General features: G+C 47.3%; 1 protein-coding gene across 1 annotated transcript in view; it reads left to right on the top strand.

Moving 5' to 3' along the window:
* thbs4 (thrombospondin 4) overlaps nucleotides 1–24,187 on the top strand; it is a 106,443-nt gene that overhangs the window by 69,046 nt on the left and 13,210 nt on the right. Inside the window, exons 13-20 of the mRNA XM_033018587.1 lie at nucleotides 4,123–4,230; nucleotides 8,842–9,001; nucleotides 10,292–10,410; nucleotides 10,954–11,006; nucleotides 14,280–14,473; nucleotides 17,515–17,693; nucleotides 18,601–18,649; nucleotides 21,579–21,775. Of these exons, the coding sequence (XP_032874478.1) occupies nucleotides 4,123–4,230; nucleotides 8,842–9,001; nucleotides 10,292–10,410; nucleotides 10,954–11,006; nucleotides 14,280–14,473; nucleotides 17,515–17,693; nucleotides 18,601–18,649; nucleotides 21,579–21,775 (1,059 nt within the window). The remainder of the gene's footprint in view (nucleotides 1–4,122; nucleotides 4,231–8,841; nucleotides 9,002–10,291; nucleotides 10,411–10,953; nucleotides 11,007–14,279; nucleotides 14,474–17,514; nucleotides 17,694–18,600; nucleotides 18,650–21,578; nucleotides 21,776–24,187) is intronic.

The raw sequence follows: 24,187 nt of genomic DNA, 5'->3' as shown, positions 1-24,187 counted from the left end.
GAGTGGAGTGCCGCAAGGCTCGATGTTGGGGCCGCAACTGTTTACCATATATATTAATGATTTGGAAGAGGGAATTAGGAGCAACACTGGCAGGTTTGCGGATGACACAAAGCTGGGTGGCAGTGTGAACTGTGAAGAGGATGTTAGGAGGTTGCAGGGTGACCTGGACAGGTTGAGTGAGTGGGCAAATGCGTGGCAGATGCAGTATAATACAGATAAATGTGAGGTTATCCACTTTGGTGGCAAAAACAAGGGGGCAGATTATTATCTCAATGGGGTTAGGTTAGGTAAGGGGGAGGTGCAGCGAGACCTGGGCCTCCTTGTACACCGGTCACTGAAAGTTGACGTGCAGGTACAGCAGGCAGTGAAGAAAGCTAATGGAATGTTGGCCTTCATAACAAGAAAATTTCAGTATAGGAGTAAAGAGGTTCTTCTGCAGTTGTATAGGGCTCTGGTGAGACCACATCTGGAGTATTGTGTACAGTTTTGGTCTCCTAATTTGAGGAAGGACATCCTTGTGATTGAGGCAGTACAGCGTAGGTTCACGAGATTGATCCCTGGGATGGCGGGATTGTCATAAGACGAAAGATTGAAAAGACTAGGCTGGAGAAAAGAATTCACTGAAGTTTAGAAGGATGAGGGGATATCTTATAGAAACATATAAAATTAGAAAAGGACTGGACAAGCTAGATGCAGGAAAAATGTTCCCAGTGTTGGGCGAGTCCAGAACCAGGGGCCACAGTCTTAGAATAAAGGGGAGGTAATTTAAGACTGAGGTGAGAAAAAAATGTTTTCACCCAGAGAGTTGTGAATTTATGGAATTCCCTGCCACAGAGGGCAGTGGAGGCCAAGTCACTGGATGGATTTAAGAAAGAGTTAGATAGAGCTCTCGGGGCTAGTGGAGTCAAGGGATATGGGGAGAAGGCAGGCACTGGTTATTGATAGGGGACGATCAGCCATGATCACAATGAATGGCGGTGCTGGCTCGAAGGGCCGAATGGCCTCCTCCTGCACCTATTTTCTATGTTTCTATGTTTCTATGAAGATGAAGGAATTGGCCGTAGACCTCCGAGACAGGATTGTGTCAAGACACAGATCTGAGAAAGGGTATAAAATAATTTCTGCAGCATTGCAGGTCCAGAAGAGCACAGTGGCCTCCGTCATTCTTAAATGGAAGAACTTTGGAACCAGCAGGACTCTTCATAGAGCTGGCTGCCCGGCCAAACTGAGCAATCGGGGGGATAAGGGCCTTGGTCAGGGAGGTGACCAAGAACCCGATGGTCAGAGCTCCAGAGTTCCTTTGTGGAGATGGGAGAACCTTCCAGAAGGACAACAATATCCACAGCAGCTCCACCAATCAGTCCTTTATGGTAGAGTGACCAGACGGAAACCACTCCTAAGGACTCTCAGACCATGAGAAACAAGATTCTCTGGTCTGATGAAACCAAGATTGAACTCTTTGGCCTGAATGCCAAGTGTCAAGTCTGGAGGAAACCAGGAACCGCTCAACACCTGGCCAATACCATACCTACGGTGAAACATGGTGGCGGCAGCATCGTGCTGTGGGGATGTTTTTCAGCGGCAGGAACTGGGAGACTAGTCAGGGTCGAGGGAAAGATGAACGGAGCAAAGTACAGAGAGATACAGAGAGATACAGAGATACAGAGAGATCCTTGATGAAAACCTGATCCAGAGCGTTCTGGACCTCAGACTGGGGCAGAGGTTCGCCTTCCAACAGGACCATGACCCTAAGCACACAGCCAAGACAACGCAGGAGTGGCTTTGTGACAAGTCTGTGAATGTCCTTGAGTGGCCCAGCCAGAGCCCGGACTTGAACCCGATCGAACATCTCTAGAGGGACCTGAAAATAGCTGTGCATCGACGCTCCCCATCCAACCTAACAGAGCTTGAGAGGATCTGCAGAGAAGAATGGCAGAAATTACCCAAATACAGGTGTGCCAAGCTTGTAGCGTCATACCCAAGAACTTGAGGTTGTAATTGCTGCCAAAGGTGCCTCAATAAAGTACTGAGTAAAGGGTTTGGATACTTGTGCAAATGTGATATTTCAGTTATTTCTTTTTAATTACTTTGCAAAAATTTCCACACACCTGTTTTCGCTTTTTTATTATGGGGTATTGTGTGTAGATTGATGATAAAAAAATTGAATTTAATCCATTTTTGAATAAGGCTGTAACGTAACAAAATGTGGAAAAAGTGAAGGGGCCTGAATACTTTCTGAATGCACTGTACATGTCAGTAAATGTGTTGGCAGTAAGATGGCGTTAGAGGTTCAAAGACCTGACTGCTTTACCTTGCTCTAAACGTTATTCCCTTATCACGTATCTGTACGCTGTGAATGGCTCGATTGTAATCATGCATTGGTTAGTTTTTTAGTTTAGCTTCGAGACACAGCGTGGAAACAGGCCCTTCGGCCCACCGAGTCCTCGCTGACCTGCGATCAATTTGCAAATTTGACCAAAACCGATTAACCTACAAACCTGTACGTCTTCAGAGCGTGGGAGGAAACCGAAAATCTCGGAGAAATCCCACGCAGGTCACGGGGAGAACGTACAAACTCTGTGCTGCTAACACCCGTAGTCGGGATGGAACCCGGGTCTCTGGCGCTGTGATGCAGCGACTCTACCGCTGCGCCACCGTGCCGCCCCTAATAACATATAAACTAATTTTGATCTCACGTATTATCTGTGTTTTTTTCTCCACAACATTGCTCTCCCCGTATTCTCTGCTTTTATTCTATGCCAAGAGCAGATGGGAAGAGAATATTAATTCTTGTTCACTGGGCCTCTTTTCTTAGGAAGAGGAATGACATTGTTTCGACCAAAATAGAGCTTGGCATCAGAGGTTGAGTTTCCATTCCAGTTTTTATTTAAGCCATTTTTTTCTTTAACTGCGGAAGATCTGGGCAAGCAATTAGGCTTTCATTTTCATGGAAGCATTTGCTTAGCAAAAATCAAAAGGCCTTCCGCGACCTTTACAGGCGACTGCCGGGATCCGTGATAGGGCGCCGAAATTTGCAACATGTCGGAAATTCAGCAGCGACCAGAAAGACGCTACGAATTTTTGGAGACCTCTCATGACCATAGGAGACCTCTCACGGACCATACAGGCGACCCCAGGCGACATGTCGCGGGTGACCTCTCACGACCCTAGGAGACCTCTCACGACCTCTCCCGACCTATCACGGGTGCCGGCAGTCACCTGTAAAGGCCGCGTAAGTTGGACAGACCCTTTACAGCGCCAGAGAATCGGGTTGGATCCAGACTACGGGTGCTGTCTGTACGGAGTTTGTATGTTCTCCCTGTGACTGCAATTAGACAGGTACATGGATCGGACAGGTTTTCTCCGGGTGCTTCAGTTTCCTCCCCCCATTCCAAAGACGATCAGGTTTGTAGGTTAATTTGCCCTCTGTAAATTGTCCCTGGTGTTTAGTACAGAATGGTTTATAGCAGGTGTAGGACAGGGCAGCATGTTGGCGCTGGGGTATAGTTGCTGCTTTTCCCCGGGCGTTCTGAATCAGCCTCAGAATAAAAAGATGTACCTTTAGAAAGGAGATGAGGAGGAATTTCTTTAGTCAGATGGTGGTGAATCTGTGGAATTCATTGCCACAGACGGCCGTGGAGGCCAAGCCAATGGATATTTTAGGATATTGATAGATTCTTGATTAGTACGGGTGTCAGGGGTTATGGGGAGAAGGAAGGAGAATGGGGTTAAGAGGGAGAGATAGATCAGCCATGATTGAATGACGGAGTAGACGATGGGCCGAATGGCCTAATTATGCTCCAAGAACTTCTCCTAGAACCTATGGACCTATGAACTTACTACTAGCGGTTTTACTCTTCTGATTTGTGTCGCTTTAGACAATAGACAATTGGTACAGGGGTAGGCCATTCGGCCCTTCGAGCCAGCACTGCCATTCAATGTGATCATGGCTGATCATCCCCAATCAGTACCCCGTTCCTGCCTTCTCCCCCTATCCCCGACTCCATTATCTTTAAGAGCCCTATCTAGCTCTTACTATTGAACTCAAGCAGTCCAAGTAATTTAAAAATAGACATTTCACTGAAAGGTAACTTTTTTCTCATTGTCTTTCTCCAAACTCAGGATAACTGCATATTTGTTCCTAATTCTGGGCAAGAAGATGCTGATGGTGATGGAGGAGGCGATGCTTGTGATGATGATGCAGATGGAGATGGTATTTTCAACGTGCAGGTGTGTGTTTAACAAAATGATGGGTTTGACCCAAGGCAATGATTACAGTCAGCATCTCTGGTGTCTGGTTACAGGCATCACGGCAACAGCAGCATTACTGACAAAAATGGGCTTCATCCATGAGCATTCTGTGCCGAACGACCTGTTTCGATCGAGCCATAGAGTGATACAGTGTGGAAACAGGCCCTTCGGCCCAGCCTGCCCATTCCGACCAATATGCCCCATCGACACGAGTCCCACCTGCCTGCATTCGGCCCTTATATCTTTCTAAACCTGTCCTATCCATTTACCTGTGCAAATATATTTTAAATGTTGCTTCTCGTACCTGCCTCAACTACCTCCTCTGGTCACTCAGCAACCCTCTCCTGTTGTTGGTAGGATGGTTCAGTTGCCTGATAACAGCTGGGAAGAAACTGCCCCTGAAACTGGAGGTTTTCACACTTCTTTACATTTTATCTGATGGGATTGGAGTGGTGTGTGTGTGTGCGCGTGTGTGTGCACGGATGTGCACGTGTGTGTGCCAGTGTGTGTGCGCGTGAGTGAATGTGTGCATGCGTGTGCGCGCATGTGTGTGCGTACGTGCTAGTGTGTGCCTGTATTAGTGGGTGTGTGTACACGTTTGCACATTCATCTGTGTGTGCGTGTGCCTGTGTGTGTGCGTGTGCCTGTGTGTGTGCATGAATGTGTGTGTGCCTGTGTGTGTATGCCTGTGTGTGTGTGTGCCTGTATTAGTGTGTGTGTGTACATGTTTGCACATTCATCTGTGTGTGCGTGCGTGTGCCTGTGTGTGTGCATGAGTGCGTGCATGTGAGCACATTTGCTCGTGCATCGGTGTGTGTGCCTGTGTGTGTATGTGTGTGCCTGTGTGTGTGTGCCTGTGTGTGTGTGTGTGTGTGTGTGCACGCGTGTGCCTGCATGTGTGTGTGTGTGTGTGTGTGCCTGTGTGTGTGTGTGTGTGTGTGTGTGTGTGTGTGTGTGTGTGTGTGTGTGTGCCTGTGTGTGTGTGTGTGTGTGTGTGTGTACATGTTTGCACATTCATCTGTGTGTGCGTGCGTGTGCCTGTGTGTGTGCATGAGTGCGTGCATGTGAGCACATTTGCTCGTGCATTGGTGTGTGTGCCTGTGTGTGTATGTGTGTGCCTGTGTGTGTGCCTGCGTGTGTGTGTGCGCCTGTGTGTGTGTACGCGTGTGCCTGCGTGTGTGTGTGTGTGTGTGTGTGTGTGTGTGTGTGTGTGTGTGTGTGTGTGTGTGTGTGTGTGCCTGTGTGTGTGTGTGTGTGCGCGCGTGTGCCTGCATGTGTGTGTGCCTGTGTGTGTGTGTGTGTGTGTGTGTGCGCGTATGTGTGCAATAGAACAGTCAGTACAGAATGAATCTGCGTTAAGCATTTACAGCATGCGATGATGGTGGCTGGAGCAAATTCAGTCGGGTTCACCCAGTCTCAGCCTCCAGCTGGCAACCTGGCAGTGACTCAACGAAGTGCAGGTTGAGTCGAGGCCTGGTTAGTGACTAACTCTCGGGAAGAGGCAATTAATCTGGGCCGCGCCGACAGGTAAACTGTGCAGAAGTGTCCGTGTGAGAGGGCTTGGCTGTGACTCATGACCTGAGATTGATCCTGAAAGACTTCGGATCAATGGCCACTGCCACTGCACCGTCAATTACGTCCATAAAAGTGGGAATGAGCAAAGTGGGTATGGCCAGTACCCTATCTCCATTCTTTCCCATTCGACTTTAGAGATACAGCATGGAAACAGGCCCTTCGGCCCACCGAGTCCATGCAGACCAGTGACCACCCCGCACACGAGCACTATCCTACGCACTAGGGATAATTTTACCGAAGCCAATTAACCTACCAACGGCATCGATGAGTTAGAAACATCGAAACAGAGAAAATACTGTAGGTGCAGGAATAGGCCATTCAGCCCTTCGAGCCAGCACCGCCATTCACTGTGATCATGGCTGACCATCCACAATCAGTACCCCGTTCCTGCCTTCTCACCATATTCCCTGACTCCACTATCTTTAAGAGCCCTATCTAACTCTCTCTTGAAAGCATCCAGAGAATTGGCCTCCACTGCCTTCTGAGGCAGAGAATTCCACAGATTCACAACTCTCTGGGTGAAAATGCTTTTCCTTACCTCCGCTCTAAATGGCCTACCCCTTATTCTTAAACTGTGGCCCCCTGAAGATTTAACATGAAGATAGACACAAAATGTTGGAGTAACATCAACGTGTCAGGCAGCATCTCTGGAGAGAAGGAATGGGTGATGTTTCAGGTCGAGACCCTTCTTCGGACTGAGAGTCAGGGGAGAGGGAAATATGAAAAGGTACAAGGAACAAGAGAATGAAAGGTGTGAAAAGGACAAATCAAAGCCTGCATGTCTTTGGGGTGTTGGGAGGAAACCGGAGCGCCCAGGGGAACACGCGTGGTCACAGGGAGAACGGACAAACTCTGTCCAGACAGCACCCGTAGTCAGGATCGAACCCAGGTCTCTGGTGTTTTCAGGCAGCATCTCTACCTCTGCCCTGGACACTGAATAAGACTGCCAAAGAGCATCCTGTGATCCAAAGGTCAACTCTACTAGAGTTGAAGTAAAAGGAAAAGATGAGGCTGAAGCAAGAGATCAGACTGTAAAAAGGTCCCGGGCTGAAACGTCACCTGTCCAAATTCTCCAGAGATGCTGCCTGGCCCACTGAGTAACTCTAGCACTGTGTGTCTGCTGATGAAGCAAAGTAACTTGGCAAAATTTGGTCGCCCAATTATAGGAAGGATGTCAACAAAATAGAGAGAGTACAGAGGAGATTTACTAGAATGTTGCCTGGGTTTCAGCAACTAAGTTACAGAGAAAGGTTGAATAAGTTAGGTCTTTATTCTCTGGAGCGCAGAAGGTTAAGGGGGGACTTGATAGAGGTCTTTAAAATGATGAGAGGGATAGACAGAGTTGACGTGGACAAGCTTTTCCCTTTGAGAATAGGGAAGATTCAAACAAGAGGACATGACTTCAGAATGAAGGGACAGAAGTTTAGGGGTAACATGAGGGGGAACTTCTTTACTCAGAGAGTGGTAGCAGTGTGGAATGAGCTTCCAGTGGAAGTGGTGGCGGCAGGTTCGTTGGTATCATTTAAAAATAAATTGGATAGGCATATGGATGAGAAGGGAATGGAGGGTTATGGTATGAGTGCAGGCAGGTGGGAAAAAAGTTGTTCGGCACGGACATGTAGGGCCGAGATGGCCTGTTTCCGTGCTGTAATTGTTATATGGTTATATGGTTATATGGTTAAAACTCATACAGCATCAGTTAAAGCCGGGAGCAGCAACTCTATCCAAGCGGACGTGTGTTGTTCCAGTTTGTAACCAATGCCTCGGGTGCTGCAGTCTCGGGGCTGCTTTTAAGTTTAGATTTAAGTTTATATGCAGTGAAATGCTTCGTTTTGCATGTTAATCAAACAGATCAGATTGTATTGGGGCTGCAGGGTGGCGCAGCGGTAGAGTTGCTGCCTTGCAGTGCCAGAGTCCCAGGTTCGATCCGGACCACAAGTGCTGTCTGTGTGGAGTTTGTACGTTCCCCCCTTGACCACGTGGGTTTTCTCCGGGTGCTTCAGTATCCTCCCACACTCCAAAGACGTACAGATCTGTAGGTCCATTTTTAAACTACACCTTTGTTAAGCTCGGTTTAGAGATACAACACGGAAACAGGCCCTTCAGCCCACCGAGTCCCCGCCGCCCAACAACCCTCGTACACTGGCACTATCCACACACTAGGGACAATTCACAATTTTTACTAGTCAAATTAACCTACAAATCTGTACATTTTTGGAGTGTGGGAGGAAACCGGAGCAGCCAGGTAAAACCCACGTGGTCACAGGGAGAACGTACAAAACTCCATACAGACAGCGCCCGTAGTCGGGATCGAACCTGGGACTCTGGCGCTGTAAGGCAGCAACTTTACCACTGTGCTACCGTGTAAAACTAAAAACCAAAACTAAGATGTACCAAAGCTAGATACAATCAGTACAAACTCAAGTACAATAGATAGAGCAAAGGGGATGATACAGGCATAAGGGAGATGAGGTACAACCTTCCTATCTCCTAATGATGGCACAATGGGCTAAGTGTTCGGCTGGCAACCGGAAGGTAGCCGGTTCGAATCCCGCTTGGAGTGCATACTGTCGTTGTGTCCTTGGGCAAGACACTTCACCCACCTTTGCCTGTGTGTGAATGTGTGTGAGTGATTGGTGGTGGTCGGAGGGGCCGTAGGCGCAGATTGGCAGCCACGCTTCTGTCAGTCTGCCCCAGGGCAGCTGTGGCTACAGAAGTAGCTTACCACCACCGAGTGTGACTGAGGAGTGAATGAATAATGCGATGTAAAGCGCCTTGAGTATTAGAAAGGCGCGATATAAATCCCATCCATTATTATTATTATTAATGCAAGTTCATAAGGGATAGGAGCAGAATTAGGCCATTCGGCCCATCTAGTCTACTCTGCCATTCAATCATGGCCGATCCATCTCTCTCCCTCCTAACCCCTTTCTCCTGAGCCTTCTCCCCATAACACCCGTACTAATCAAGAACATCATCGAACATTGACTTACGAACACTGACATCTCTCCCCAGGATAACTGTGTGCTGGTCCGCAACATCAACCAGCTGAATACTGACGAGGATAACTATGGCGATGCTTGTGATAACTGTCGATTATCGATTAACAATGATCAAAGAGACACGGATAACGATGGGAAAGGTGATGCCTGCGACGAAGACATGGATGGTGACGGTTAGTTTTTATCTCATCCAAGCAGAAACATAGATGCCAGTGGAGGCAGGTCATCTTGGTTGACATGAGCAAGTTGGGCCAAAGGGCCTTTTCTATTGTTGTATGACACTATGACTGGAACAGTGGAGTATCACATTAGAAACATAGAAACATTAAAAAAATTGGTGCAGGAGTAGGCCATTCGGCCCTTCGAGACAGCACCGCCATTCAATGTGATCATGGCTGATCATCCCCAATCGGTATCCCGTTCCTGCTTTCTACCCATATCACTTGATTCCGTTAGCCCTAAGAGCTAAATCTAGCTCTCTCTTGAAAACATCCAGTGAATGGGCCTCCACTGCCTTCTGTGGCAGAGAATTCCACAGATTCACAACTCTCTGGGTGAAAATCTACGACGCAGTCAATCACTCTCATCCCCGCATGTTCACCCATTTCCCAATCATTGGAGTTCCCAATGTTGCATCTAAAATTACGAGAGGCATAGAGAGGGTGGACAGTCAGAACCTTTCTCCTCACGGAGGAAATGTCCAACACTACACAGGTAGATGCAGGTAGACACAAAATGCTGGACTAACTCAGCGGGTGAGGCAGCATCTCTGGAGAGAAGGAATGGGGGACGTTTCGGGTCGAGACCCTTCTTCAGACTACACGCAGAGTCTCTTGCCCAGAGGAGGGGAATCGAGGACCAGATGTCAGGGGTTTAAGGTGAAGGGGAAAAGATTTAATAGGAATCTGAGGGGTAACTTTTTCACACAAAGGGTGGCGGGAGTATGGAACGAGCTACCAGAGGAGGTAGCTGAGGCTGGGACTATCCCAACGTTTAAGAATCAGTCAGACAGGTACACGGATTGCTATATTTAAGAGGGAGTTAGATGTGGTCCTTGTGGCTAAAGGGATCAGGGGGTATGGAGAGAAGGCAGGTACAGGATACTGAGTTGGATGATCAGCCATGATCATATTGAATGGCGGTGCAGGCTCGAAGGGCCGAATGGCCTACTCCTGCACCTATTTTCTATGTTTCTATGGATAGGACAGGTTTGGAAGGATATGGACCAAACGCAGGCAGGTGGGACTAGTGTAGCTGGGACATTGTTGGCCGGTGTGGGCAAGTTGGGCCGAAGGGCCTGTTTCCACACTGTATCACACTATAACTCTTTGTCTCAAGAGGGCACAGCTATAAGGTGAGAGGGGCAGGTTTAATGGAGATGTGTAAAATTTCCAAAATCGGTGTGTGTATTTTAATTTGACGATGAATAACGTTTTGGTGATGCTTGTTGCATCTTCCCATAGGGATAAAAAATTTCTTGGACAATTGCCAGAGGGTTCCCAACGTGGACCAGAAGGACAAGGACAACGATGGCGTGGGAGATGCTTGTGACAGCTGTCCAGATGTCATCAACCCGAACCAGGTCTGGCTGAGCAAACCTGACATTAACCCTGTGCAAATTCCATGCACTGGAGGGATTTGGGCCAAACACAGTGTACAAAATCATTGAGAGGAATAGATCGGGTAGATGGATGCACAGAGCCTCTTGGCCAGAGTAGGAGAAGCGAGGACCAGAGGACATAGGTTCAAGGTGAAGGGGAAAAGATTTAATAGGAATCTGAGGGGTGGCTTTTTCACACAGAGGGTGGTGGGTGTATGAAACAAGCTGCCAGATGAGGTAGTTGAGGCTGGGATTATCCCAACGTTTAAGAAACAGTTAGACAGGTGCATGGATAGGACAGGTTTGGAAGGATATGGACCAAACGCAGGCAGGTGGGACTAGTGTAGCTGGGACATTGTTGACCGGTGTGGGCAAGTTGGGCCAGAGGGCCTGTACGGAGTTTGTACATTCTCCACGTGACCGCGTGGGTTTTCTCCGGGTGCTCCAGTTTCCTCCCATTTTGTAAGTAAAGAGCTTTGTGACCTGTTCCACTAACGCCCGATGATTTTGTTTCACTGTTCACAGTCAGACATCGACAATGACCTTGTTGGAGATTCCTGCGACACAAATCAAGACAGGTACTTTCTTGGTTGTATTGTGATCAGATATCTTTGATATGAACCTGAAATTTCTTACGTAGGAACTTCTAACGTTACAATCTAGAGGCTAATCTGGCAAAACACTAAGTGCTGGAGGAACTCAGTGCGTCAGGCAGCATGATGTATAAGATCAGGAAGGGAATGGATCGGGTAATGGCTGGCACTGAAGATGGCTGCCACGGCGTACTGCTCCTTGCTGTTTTGTATGTGTTTGTTTGTTTGTGTCGTCTGTGAAAATCCCATTCATTCACAGGTTTAAACTATAATGTTTTATTCTTATTGTTTTAATGTTTTATGTTTTATTCTTTTTTTTTTTTTAAATATTTTTATTAGGTCATACACAGTAGTATAAACCAAGAATAATATAATACATTTCGCGTACAACCTATTTTAAAATTTAATAATAAAAAAATAGTAGAAGCAAGAACGAGAGAGAAAAAGAAAGTTAGGTAAGGTGGTGAAAGTGATAGTTCGTGAAAAAGTACAAGAAAAAGAGCGGAAAAAAAGGGAAAATAAAAAAAATAAAAATAAAATAAAAGGGATATACCTGCTTCGTATCTTTGCGCATTCTTAATGGTTAACTGTATGTCGTGATGTTACTTGCGAGCGGAGCACCAAGGCAAATTCCTTGTATGTGTATATGCTTGGCCAATAAACTTATTCATTCATTCATCCATAAACGCACAATGTCTTTTACCCAGAGTAGGGGAATCGAGAACCAGAGGACATGGATTTAATGTGAGGGCAGAGGATTTATTAGGAACCTGAGGGGCAACTTTTTCACAAATAGGGTGGTTGGTCTATGGAATGAGCTGCTGGAAGAGATAGTTGAGGCAGGCACAGTGGTACATATGGTCGAGCCACTGCCTCACAGCACCAGTGACCTCGGGTGCTGTCTGTGTGGAGTTTGCACGTTCTCCTTGTGACCACGTGGGTTTCCTCCAGCTGCTCCAGTAGCCTCCTACATCCCAACGGCGTGCGGCTTTGTGGGTTAATTGTCCTCTGTGACCAGTCTTAACGTGCAGGGAGTGAATGTGAAAGTTGGATAACGTATAATTAGTGAACGGGTGATCGATGGTGAGAACGGACTCAGTGGGTCGAAGGGCTTGTTTCCATGCTGTGCCTCGAAACTAACATTTGTTTGCCAGACGTTCGGTTGCCAGGGAACCAACCCAAATTTGTGTTCCTTGTGTGCAGTTCTCTAATCTATGAGGTGGAAAATGACGCAAGTAAATGCCGCCCCAAATATCAATGGGATGGATTGAAAATCCACCTCTGCAAATGTTTTGCTTGGCCACCCAACTATAAAGACAAACATGAATCAAGAGCGTCTAACAACCTTTAAAACACCAGTGACATCAATAATATTTCCCAATCCTTGTGTAACTTAACCTTAAATAAAGTGGAAATTATTTTGTTTGTTGACAAATCTTGATAAACATTTCAATAATGCTCATAGGTTCTCGGAGCAGAATGAGGCCGTTCGGCCCATCATGTCTACTCCGTCATTCAATCATGGCTGATCCATCTCTCCCTCCCAAACCCATTCTCCTGCCTGCCTCCCCATAACCCCTGACACCCGAACTAATCAAGAATCTGTCAATCTCTGCTTTAAAAATATCCATTGACTTGGCCTCCACAGCTGTCTGTGGCAATGAATTCCACAGATTCACCACCCTCTGACTAAGAAATTCTTCCTCCTCTCCTTTCTAAAGATACATACCTTTATTCTGAGGGTAAGACCTCTGGTCCTAGACTCTCCCACTAGTGGAAACATCCTCTCCACATCTATTCTATCCAAGCCTTCCACTATTTGGAAAGTTTCAACGAGGTTCCCTTCCACCCCCCATCCTTCTAAACTCCAGCGAGTACAGGCCCAGTGCTGACAAACACTCATCATATGTTAACCCACTCATTCCTGGGATCATTTCCGTAAACCTCCTCTGGACCCTCTCCAGCGCCAGCACATCTTCCTCAGATATGGGGCCCAAAATATCAACGGATAAAAACATTATAATGAGGCAAGTTTGAACTCTGACGTTTGACGCTCCCATTAATATCAAGTACCGTTCTAGTGCATAGATTATCATGGTCACAATCTAGACGAGCCTCTACAATAATCCTCAACACTGTTGCCCCGGCAATCATTCGCTCTCAGCCCCCTTCTATACTCTTTATCCACCCACGACTATGCAGACAAATACAAATCCAACTCGATTTACAGCCCAGACCATTACGCCAAACCATCACCTTTCTATTGACTCCATCTACACCTCACGCTGCCTCAGCAAGGCCAGCAGCATAATCAAGGGCCAGTCCCACCCTGGCCACTCCCTCTTCACCCCTCTCGGCCTGAAGAAGTGTTCCCACTAATCACTGATCTTTTTTCTCCAGTGTTGCTGCCTGACACACTGCGTTACTCCAACCCTATATAGAACATCTACTTGGGGCTCATGGATTCATACAGCATGGATACAGGCCAACATGCCCACGCCGACCAAGATGCTCCATCTACACTAATCCCATCTGCCCGCGTTTGTCCTTTATCCCTCTGAACTTTTCCTATCCATGTACCTGACCAAATGCCTTTTCAATGCAGTTATAGTCCCTGCCTCAACTACCTCCTCTGGCAGCTTGTTCCATACACCCACCACCAGAATGAAAAAGAGATATTGAGAACGAGAATAATGGGAGGCACGGTGGCACAGGGGTAGAGCTGCTGCCTTACAGCGCCAGAGACCCGAGTTCGATCCTGACTACGGCTGCTGTCTAAACAGGGTTTGTACGTTCTCCCCGTGACCTGCGTGGGTTTTCTCCAGTTTCCTCCCACACTCCAAATAAGTACAGGTTTGTAGGGTTCATTGGCTTGGTAAAATTAATTGTCCCTCATGTGAGTAGGATAGTGTTGGTGTGCGGGGTTCGCTGGTCGGTGGGCGGATGAGCCTGTTTCCGCGCTGCAACTCGAAACAGCTTTTTTCCACGAAGGGTGGCTCTACTCGATAACCAAAAGTCTGTAGCCTCCTTTTTGCTCTGGCATTTTATTTCATTCACACGTTTAAACTATAATGTTTTATTCTTAATGTTTTAATGTTTTATGTTTTATTTTTAATTGTTTACTGTATGTTGTGTTGTTACTTGCGAGCGGAGCATCGAGGCAAATTCCTTGTATGTGTTCGTTCTCGGCCAATTCGTTCAAACTAAACAAAAAGAATGGCGTGGCTAAGATGTTGCTGTGTTTCTTTGTATTGCCAGCGATGGAGACGGGCACCAAGACAACAACGACAACTGCCCCACCATCATCAACAGCTCCCAGCTTGACACTGACAAGGATGGGCTTGGAGATGAGTGCGATGATGACGATGATAATGATGGAATCCCTGATGTCTTCCCCCCTGGCCCAGATAATTGTAGACTGGTCGCCAATCCCGGCCAGGAGGACGATAACTGTGAGTATGGGAAGCCCTGCTGTGCCGAAGGAAAAACTAATTGGCACATCATGGCAACACCAACATTGGCTGCAGCGTAGGTGGTGAAGGTGGTTCAGTTCATCTTGGTCGGCATTCTGACCTTTCCGTTCAGTTCAGTTGAGTTTATTGTCCTGAATTACCAGTGAACTGGTACCAGTGTACTGAGGTACCAGTGAAAATCATTTGTCGCGTGCTATCCAGTCAACAGAAAGGCAGTACATGATTACAATTGAGCCTTTCACAGTGTACAGACACATGATAATGGAATAACGTTCAGTTCAAGTAAAGCCAGTAAAGTCCGATCAAAGATAGTTCGAGGGTCATCAATGAGATAGATCAGGGGTTAGTTTAGGCAACGTTTCAGTCTGAAGAAGGGTTTTGACCCGAAACGTTGCCTATTTCCTTCGCTCCATAGATGCTGCCTCACCCGCTGAGTTTCTCCAGCATTTTTGTCTACCTTCGATTTTCCAGCATCTGCAGTTCCTTCTTAAATATATAAGATTTAGTTTTAGTTTGACTTTTAGCGATACAGCATGGAAACAGGCCCTTCAGCCCACTGAATACACTCTGACCTTTCACATTAGTACTATATTATCCCGCTTTCTCATTGACTTGTCTGTACTCAAAGCCTCTTTGTAACAAAGGCCAAAAATACCACTTATCTTCTTAAATGCGTTACAGCTGCAGATTTGCTTTCCCAGATCCCTTGTCCATCAACATTGCCCAACCTACCACTACTTAACTCACACATTCACTATTTTATTTGATGTAATTATTCAATGCAGCCAGCATCAGATTACATCAACATTTGCCTCATTGTTCGACATATCTAAACCATCTTCTTGCCTCTGATTGTAAGTTCCAGCACGGGATCTAGCGACACTAACCGTTGGTCGAAAGTGGTTTCCGCTTCTTCTATGTTCCGGCGATTATTTAAAAAAAATTTTTAAAAAATCAAAACCGGCCGCGACTAAAAATAGGTTGCCTTTTTAAAAATCGGTAATTTTTTAGTCGAAGCCGGTTGCGATGCTAGTTGAAGGTGGTTACCGGAGGTTGCAGGTAGTGGAAGGCAACCACCTGCAACCTCCGGCAACCACCTCCAACTAGCATCGCAACCGCAACATAAAAGAAGCGGGAACCACTTTCGACCATTAGGGAGACTGACAAAAACCTCCGGGAACCGCACGGAAACCTTGGGTGGGGTGCAAAGTCTCCAGAGGTTTCCGTTCAAGTTTCCTAAGTGGGACAGGGGCATAAGTGGGACAGGGGCATAAAGTTGCTGAAGAACCAGGTGGGTTATGGACATTCCGATGGTTTCAGTGTTGAAAATATGGAGGTCACGCCTTCGTATCTCATGTCAGGGCAAGCGCTCTTTGAGAAAGGAGCTGATGAGGAACTTCTTTAGTCAGAGGGTAGTCTTCTTATCGAGTCCACATACAAGATTAGAAGTTGTTCAGCCAGAGTTGAACACACTTCTCGGCATCTGCGTGCAATGGTGTCTGTCTTGTCGCTTCTTGTGCGCGGTGGTGGAACGATTGGTGGAAACAGGGCCGCGTACGTGAACACTCTTTCCTTGACCCCAGAGGGTGGTGAATCTGTGGAACTCATTGCCACAGAGGGCTGTGGCGGCCAAGTCAGTGGATATTTTTAAGGCAGAGATAGACAGATTCTTGATTAGGACGGGTGGTCAAGGGTTATGGGGAGAAGGCAGGAAAATGGGATTAGGAGGCAGAGATAAGCCACGATTGAATGGCGGAGTGGACTCGATGGGCCGAATGGACTAATTCTACTCCTATAACTTGTGAACGTGTGACCTTGCTTACGTAAGGGTGAGAGACATCCTGGGGGGGGGGGGATTTTTCCTACTCTAGCCTAATTACTGCTGCAGCCAAAGAGCTTTGTGGACAGAGGTGCTCTGTGCTGGTGGGACAAAGTCCAATTTCCGCAATGGGGTGGAGGTGAATCGGACAATACCCTAGCTTACGGGAGGACCGTTCAAAAGCCTGACAGCAGAGGGGGAAGAAATGGTTCCTGAGTGTGGTGGTACAAAGATGTGGTTTGGTCATGCTAAGCCTTCGAAAGTTGTAGAAGTAAATGAAGTGGAAATCTCCTGATCTGTATCCTTCATTTTAGTTATCATCCATCTTATGCAATTATGTTGGATTGTGCTAACTTAAGTTGGAGCAACTTCCGCCACTATTAGAACGGAAAGCTTTTCATTTCTAATTCTGAACCCAATAAAATATTGCTCGTGAATGCCATCCTAAGTCAGATTTGGAAAGAGTAGTTTTATGCAAGAAGCATTCCTCCCCTCTGTTACCAGGCTTTTGAATGGTCCTTCTATAAGCTAGGGTACTGTCTGATTCACCTCTACTCCATTGCGGACATTGGACGTTGTCTCTGGAACTGATGCGCTACAATGCTGAGAACCATATTCTGCCCTCTGTGTCTTCCCCTTTGCTCTACCTATTGTACCTGAGTTTGGCTTGATTGTATTTATGTATAGTATTATCTGATCTGTTTGGACAACAGGCAAAACAAAGCTTTTCACTGTACCTCGCTACACGTGACAATAATAAATAGAAACCTAAACCTAAAAGATGTTCAAATCTCAGGTACACAAAAAAGCTGGAGAAACTCAGCGGGTGCAGCAGCATCTATGGAGCGAAGGAAATAGGCAACGTTTCGGGCCGAAACGTTGCCTATTTCCTTCGCTCCATAGATGCTGCTGCACCCGCTGAGTTTCACCAGCTTTTTTGTGTACCTGAGATTTTCCAGCATCTGTAGTTCCTTCTTAAACACTTCAAATCTCAGGTGTTTGCTCGTGGCTTTTTCTCTATAACCCGTTTGGAGAGCTAGTAATTAAACAATTTGATAGTTATTAATTAAACAATTCAATTGAATTTAGCAACATTCGATTGTTGACATGAATTATCATGCCTTATGAAAAGTTATAGAAGTACTCCAGCATTGTGTGTCTACTTTTTTTACAATGGCACAACTTTACTTATTTCACTTAGTTGACGGAGTTGGGGACATCTGTGAAGGTGATTTTGATCAGGACACCATAATTGACAGGATAGACGTTTGTCCTGAGAATGCAGAGGTGACTTTAACCGATTTCAGGGCGTACCAGACTGTTGTCCTCGATCCTGAAGGCGATGCACAAATTGATCCAAACTGGGTGGTACTTAACCAGGTGAGAGTTGATGTGAACAATGTTATGTCATCTTAATACTGGTACAGTCTTATACTAACAGCCAGGAGAGGGATTGGCCCGGTAGACGCACAGAGTCCCATGCCCAGAGTAGGGGAGTCAAGAATTATAGATTTAAGGAAAGGGGGGGCGGGGGGAGATTTAATAGGAAGCTGAGGGATAACCTTCTCATATAAAGGGTGGTGGGTGTATGGAACCAACTGTAGTTGAGGCAGGTACTATTGTAACATTTAAGAAACATTTGGACAGGTATATGGATAGGACAGGTTCAGAGGGACATGTGTCCAACGCAGGCAGGTGGGATTAGTGTAGATGGGACATGTTGGTCGGTGTGGGCAAGTTGGGCCGAAGGGCCTGTTTCCAGTTTGTATGACTCTATGAGTCTATGACACACCAGCTTCTGCAGTTCCTTGCTATTACACATAGCTTCCGGCTCAAAAGCCTTCTTTACCCTGTTGGTTCCTTTCCCCTTTTTTTGCAAGTTTCCACATGCCCCTTCACCAAACAGAATATACATTGTTTAGTTTAGTTTAGTTTGGAGTTACAGTGCTGAAACATGCCCTGCGACCCACGCGCAAACTTCGCTCGAACTTCATGTCACTCACACGACCTCCGCGCGGCCCCCTGCTTCTGGTTTGGCCGCACTTGCCGCATGCAGGCGCATGCTGGTGGGACCGGCCCTTTAGGTCGCACTTGCCGCATGGAGTCACATGCTTGTGGGACAGGCCCTTTAGGCAGCAACTCTACCGCTGAGCACTGTTCCAACCTTGGCTCTACATGAAGTCTGTTCCATTGTCATTCTAGTAGAGTGCCTTGCCAGGTTGTACTGCTCTAAAGGTGATGTGTAGGTTATTGTGTAACCTTCCCTAACCCAATTGATTTGTTTCAGGGAATGGAAATAGTACAGACAATGAACAGTGATCCTGGCCTGGCTGTGGGTAAGTAACATCATATAATGCATTCATTCACCTTGTACAGAAACAATAGCATCATCATAGCTAATTGCCAGAGGAACGCAATGTTTGATTGCAGTCGTAAGTTCATAACTTCATGTTATAGGAGCAGAATTAGGCCATTCGGCCCATCAAGTTTACTCCACCATTAACCCACAAACTGGCTGATCTATCCTTCCTCCTCAACCCCATTCTCCTGCCGTCTCCCCATAACCCCTGACACCCGTACTAGTCAAAAAATCTGCCAATCTTTGCCTTAAAAATACCCACCGACTTGGCCTCCGCAGCTGCCTGTGGCAAAGAATTCCACAGATTCACCACCCTCTGACTGAAGAAATTCCTCCCTATCTTCTTTGTAAAGGAACGTCCTTTAATTCTGAGGCTGTGGCTTCTGGTCCCAGACTCTCCCACTAGTGGAAACATCCTCTCCACATCCACTCTATCCAGGACTTTCACTATTCGATAAGTTTCAATGAGGTCTCCCCCTCATTCCTCTAAACTCCAGAGAGTACAGGCCCAGAGCCGTCAAACGCTCATCGTAGGTTAACCCACTCATTCCTGGGATCATTCTTCTAAACCTCCTCTGGACCCTCTCCAGTGCCAGCACGCCCTTTCCTCAGATATGGGGCCCAAAAGTGCTCACGATACTCCAAGTGCCACCTGACCAGCATCTTACAGAGCTTCAGTATTACGGCCCTTATCCTGACTGAAAGAGTTTTGCAGCTACTGCTGTCCCAATCAGTATCAATGGAGCCGATGTAGAAATGGTTCAGAGCGTCAGGTTCCTTGGCGTTAATATTTCCAAAGATCTGTTGTGGACCAAGCACATTGATTAATGCAACGCCAATGCCGCTATTCAGGCACGTAAATCGCTGTCAAAACATGCGGGGGGACACGAACGGGCCGATTCAGCCCTTAGAAAGCGTCTGATAAAATACGGATTACAAAACATGGGGGGGGGATTGTCCCCCACCTCTCAAAGTGGGGGGGGGGACGTGCCCGCTCCCCCCCCCCCGTCCCCCCCAGGATGTCCGCCCCTGCTGCTAGAGGAGGTAGTTGAGGCGGGAACTATAACAACTTTCAAAAGACAATTGGCCAGGAAAGATTGAGGGAGGCCAAATGTGGGGAGGTGGGACTAGTGCAGATGGGGCATCTTGGTCAGCACGGGAGAGTTGGACCAAAGGTAGACACAAAATGGAGGAACTCAGCAGCTCAGGCAGCATCTCTGGAGAATATGGATAGCTGACGTCTCTGGTTGGGACCCTTCTTGAGATTTCATTCTTCAAGGAACGGGGATTCCCCTCCCCCACTATAGATGAGGCTTTCACCAGGGTTTCTTCAATACCCCGTAACACTGCTCTCTCTCCCCATCCCCCCACTCGCAACAAGGGCAGAGTCCCCCTAGTCCTCATCTTCCACCCCACTAGCCGGCACATACAACAAATAGTCCTCCGTCAGTTTCGCCACCTCCAACGTGACCCCACCACTCGCCACATCTTCCCATCTCCCCCCCCCGTCTGCTTTCCGTAAAGACCGCTCCCTTCATAACTCCCTGGTCATTCTTCCCTTCCCTCCCCCACCACCCCCTCCCCGGGCACTTTCCCTTGCAACCGCAAGAGATGCTACACTTGTCGCTTTACCTCCCCCCTCGACTCCATTCAAGGACCCAAGCAGTCTTTCCTACAGAGGCTCACCTGCACCTCCTCCAACCTCATCGATTGCATCCGCTGCTCTAGATGTCAGCTGATCTACGTCGGTGAGACCTAGCGTAGGCTTGGCGATCGTTTAGCCGAACACCTACACTCGGTCCACAATAACCTACTTGATCTCCCGGTGGCTCAGTACTTCAACTCCCCCTCCCATTCCGAATCCGACCTTTCTGCCCTGGGCCTCCTCCATGGCCAAAGTGAGCACCACCGGAAATTGGAGGAGCAGCACCTCATATTCCGCTTGGGCAGTTTACACCCCAGCGGCATGAATATTGACTTCTCCAATTTCCGGTAGCCCTTATTGTCTCCTCCCCTTCTCAGCTCTCCCTCAACCCTCTGGCTCCTCCTCTTCCTTTCTTCTTCCCGCCCCCCCCCCCCCACCCTACATCAGTCTGAAGAAGGGTTTCGGCCCGAAACGTTGCCTATTTCCTTCGTTCAATAGATGCTGCCTCACCCGCTGAGTTTCTCCAGCACTTTTGTCTACCTTGGATTTTCCAGCATCTGCAGTTCCTTCTCAAACAGAGATCTCCAGAGATGCTGCCTGACCCGCTGAATTACTCCATAAGTTCATAAGTGATAGGGGCAGAATTAGGCCATTTGGCCCATCAAGACTACGCTGCCATTCAATCATGGCTGACCTATCTCTCACCCTCAACCCCACTCTCCTGCCTTCTCCCCATAACCCCTGGCACCTGTACTAATCAAGTATATATCTATCTCTGCCTTAAAAAATATCCACTGTCTTAACCTCCACAGCCTTCTGTGGCATTTTGTTTCTATCTTTGGTATAAACCCGCATCTGCTGTTCCTTACTGTTACAGTGGGGCCGAGAGGCCTCTTCCTGTGCTCTGTGTGACTCTGTGACTATCAATGGCTCTATGACTGATGGCTGGATCTTATCAATGGGCCGCTGTTTAAGAATAAGGGGTAAGCCATTTAGAACAGAGATGAGGAAACACTTTTTCCACACAGAGTTGTGAGTCTGTGGAGGGTGGTGGAGGCCGGTTCTCTGGATACTTTCAAGAGAGAGCTAGATAGGGCTCTTAAAGATAGCGAGTCAGGGGATATGGGAAGAAGGCAGGAACGGGGTCCTGATTGGGGATGATCAGCCATGATCACATTGTATGGCGGTGCTGGCTCGAAGGGCCGGATGGCCTCCTCCTGCACCTGTTGACTATTGTCTATTGTCTATTGTCACCATGCAGGCTATACGGCGTTCAATGGAGTTGATTTTGAAGGCACGTTCCATGTCAACACCATGACCGATGACGATTATGCTGGGTTTATCTTCGGATACCAGGACAGTTCCAGCTTCTACGTGGTGATGTGGAAGCAGACGGAGCAGACCTACTGGCAGGCCACCCCCTTCCGTGCCGTGGCCGAACCCGGCATCCAGCTCAAGGTACGCCGACCACCCAGATCGCCCACGCATCTAGCTACATTGTCAATGGGCAATGGGCCAGCTTCACTAGGGAGGCTCATGTGGGTTAGATTGAATACTCCCCAGCTTTCACGCGGATGTTGCCAGGACTAGAGGGTGTGACTTCTAGGGACAAGATAAGTAGGCAGAGACTCTATAACTTGGTGCACAAGAGGATGAGGGGTGATCTAATGACAGAGGTGTATAAGATCATGAGAGGTATAGATCGGGTAGATGCACAGAGTCTCTTGCCCAGAGTAGGGGAATCGAGGACCAGTGGGCATAGGTTTATGGTGAAGTGGAAAAGATTTAACAGGAATCTGAGAGGTAACTTTCACACACAGGGTGGTGGGTGTGTGGAACGAGCTGCCAGAGGAGATAGCTGAGGCAGGGACTATCGCAACATTTAAGAAACAGTTAAACGGGTACATTGATAGGACAGATTTGGAGGGATATGGGCCAAACGCGGGCAGGTGGGAGTTAAGTAGGCCGGTGTCGGGCAAGTTGGGCCGAAGGGCCTGTTTCCACACTGTATGACTCTATGACCTCTAGAGACCCAACAATCTTCATTTCCTGCCACCAAGCCACACCCCCCACCCACACCAGCTCCATGAATCTTTCATCTTGTCATCTCCAAGTATCCCCTCTTATGCAGTTAGGTTTTTATCTCGGCCAAGTACCAAAGAATAATTCTCCCTAGAGACACAAGTTAAATCCTGTGTGATTTGCAGGGAATGTTATCTTTCATAGACAGGCCCTTCTGCCCAACTCATTCATGCCGTCCAACATGCCCATGTTCTCTCCTATTGGACCATTCCTTCCTAACATTTCAGATCGATGTATCTGTCCAAGTGTCTTTTAAATGCTGTAATAGTCCGTGCCTTAAATAGCTCCTCTGGCAGCTCATTCCATGCACCCACCATCCTCTGAGGGAAGAAGTTGCCACTCAGATTCCTCTTAAATTTTTCCCATCTCACCTTAAATCTAAGGTATATTCATAGCACTGGGCTGTAAGCTGCCCAAGCGAAATATGAAATTGGAGGAACAGCATCTCATATTTCGCTTGGGCAGTTTACAGCCCTGGGCGTGCATATCTCTGAAGATCTCTCCTAGTCCGAGAACACTGATGCTATTATAAAGAAAGCACATCAGCGCCTCTACTTCCTGAGAAGATTACGGAGAGTCGGTTTGTCAAGGAGGACTCTCTCTAACTTCTACAGGTGCACAGTCGAGAGCATGCTGACCGGTTGCATCGTGGCTTGGTTCGGCAATTTGAGCACCCAGGAGCGAAAAAGACTACAAAAAGTAGTAAACACTGCCCAGTCCATCATCGGCTCTGACCTCCCTTCCATCGAGGGGATCTATCGCAGTCGCTGCCTCAAAAAGGCTGGCAGTATCATCAAAGACCCACACCATCCTGGCCACACACTCATATCCCCACTACCTTCAGGTAGAAGGTACAGGAGCCTGAAGACTGCAACGACCAGGTTCAGAAACAGCCACTTCCCCACAGCCATCAAACTTAACTCAAACAAAACTCTGAACATTAATAGCCCATTATCTGTTTATTTGCACTTTATCAGTTTATTTATTCGTGTGTGTATATATTTATACAATGGTATATGGACACACTGATCTGTTCTGTATTCATGCCTTCTATATTCTGTTGTGCTGAAGCAAAGCAAGAATTTCTATCTGAAGAAGGGTTTCGGCCCAAAACGTTGCCTATTTCCTTCGCTCCTAGATGCTGCTGTTTCTCCAGAGTTTCTCCAGCATTTTTGTGTACCTTCGATTTTCCAGCATCTGCAGTTCCTTCTTAAACGCAAGAATGTCATTGTCCTATCTGGGACACATGACAATAAACTCTCTTGAATCTTGAATCATCGTTACTTTTTTATTTGCATATCTCTCATCCATTGTTCTTTATCTCTCTTCATCATTGTCTATATCTCTCGTTTCCCTCTCCCCTGACTAGTCTGAAGAAGGGTCTCGACGCAAAACGTTACCCATTCCTTCTCTCCGGAGATGCTGCCTATCCCGCTGAGTTACTCCAACATGTTGTGTCTACCGCAACCTCTATACTCAGTACCCATGTACCAAAATATTAGGATCACATATCCATCCCATCGCAAATCTTCTAATTTCCATCTTCATAATATTTTCCTCCTACTTGCCTCACTCAGCTCCTGCACAATCCCTCAAGTAGTTCTTTGTTACCATTCAACTTAAGCTTTCCAGTTCTGCCGGGCACTTCTCACAGAGTATACAGCATGAAACTCGCCCAACACGTCCATGGAGGCACGGTGGCGCAGCGGTAGAGTTGCTGCCTTACAGCGAATGCAGCGCCGCAAACCTGGGTTCGATCCCGACTACGGGTGCTGTCTGTACGGAGTT

This window comes from Amblyraja radiata, chromosome 3 (genome assembly GCF_010909765.2).
Source record: "Amblyraja radiata isolate CabotCenter1 chromosome 3, sAmbRad1.1.pri, whole genome shotgun sequence".
Classification (NCBI taxonomy): domain Eukaryota; kingdom Metazoa; phylum Chordata; class Chondrichthyes; order Rajiformes; family Rajidae; genus Amblyraja; species Amblyraja radiata.
Note: the sequence above shows the minus strand (reverse complement) of the source record. Positions and strands in the feature narration are given on the sequence as shown.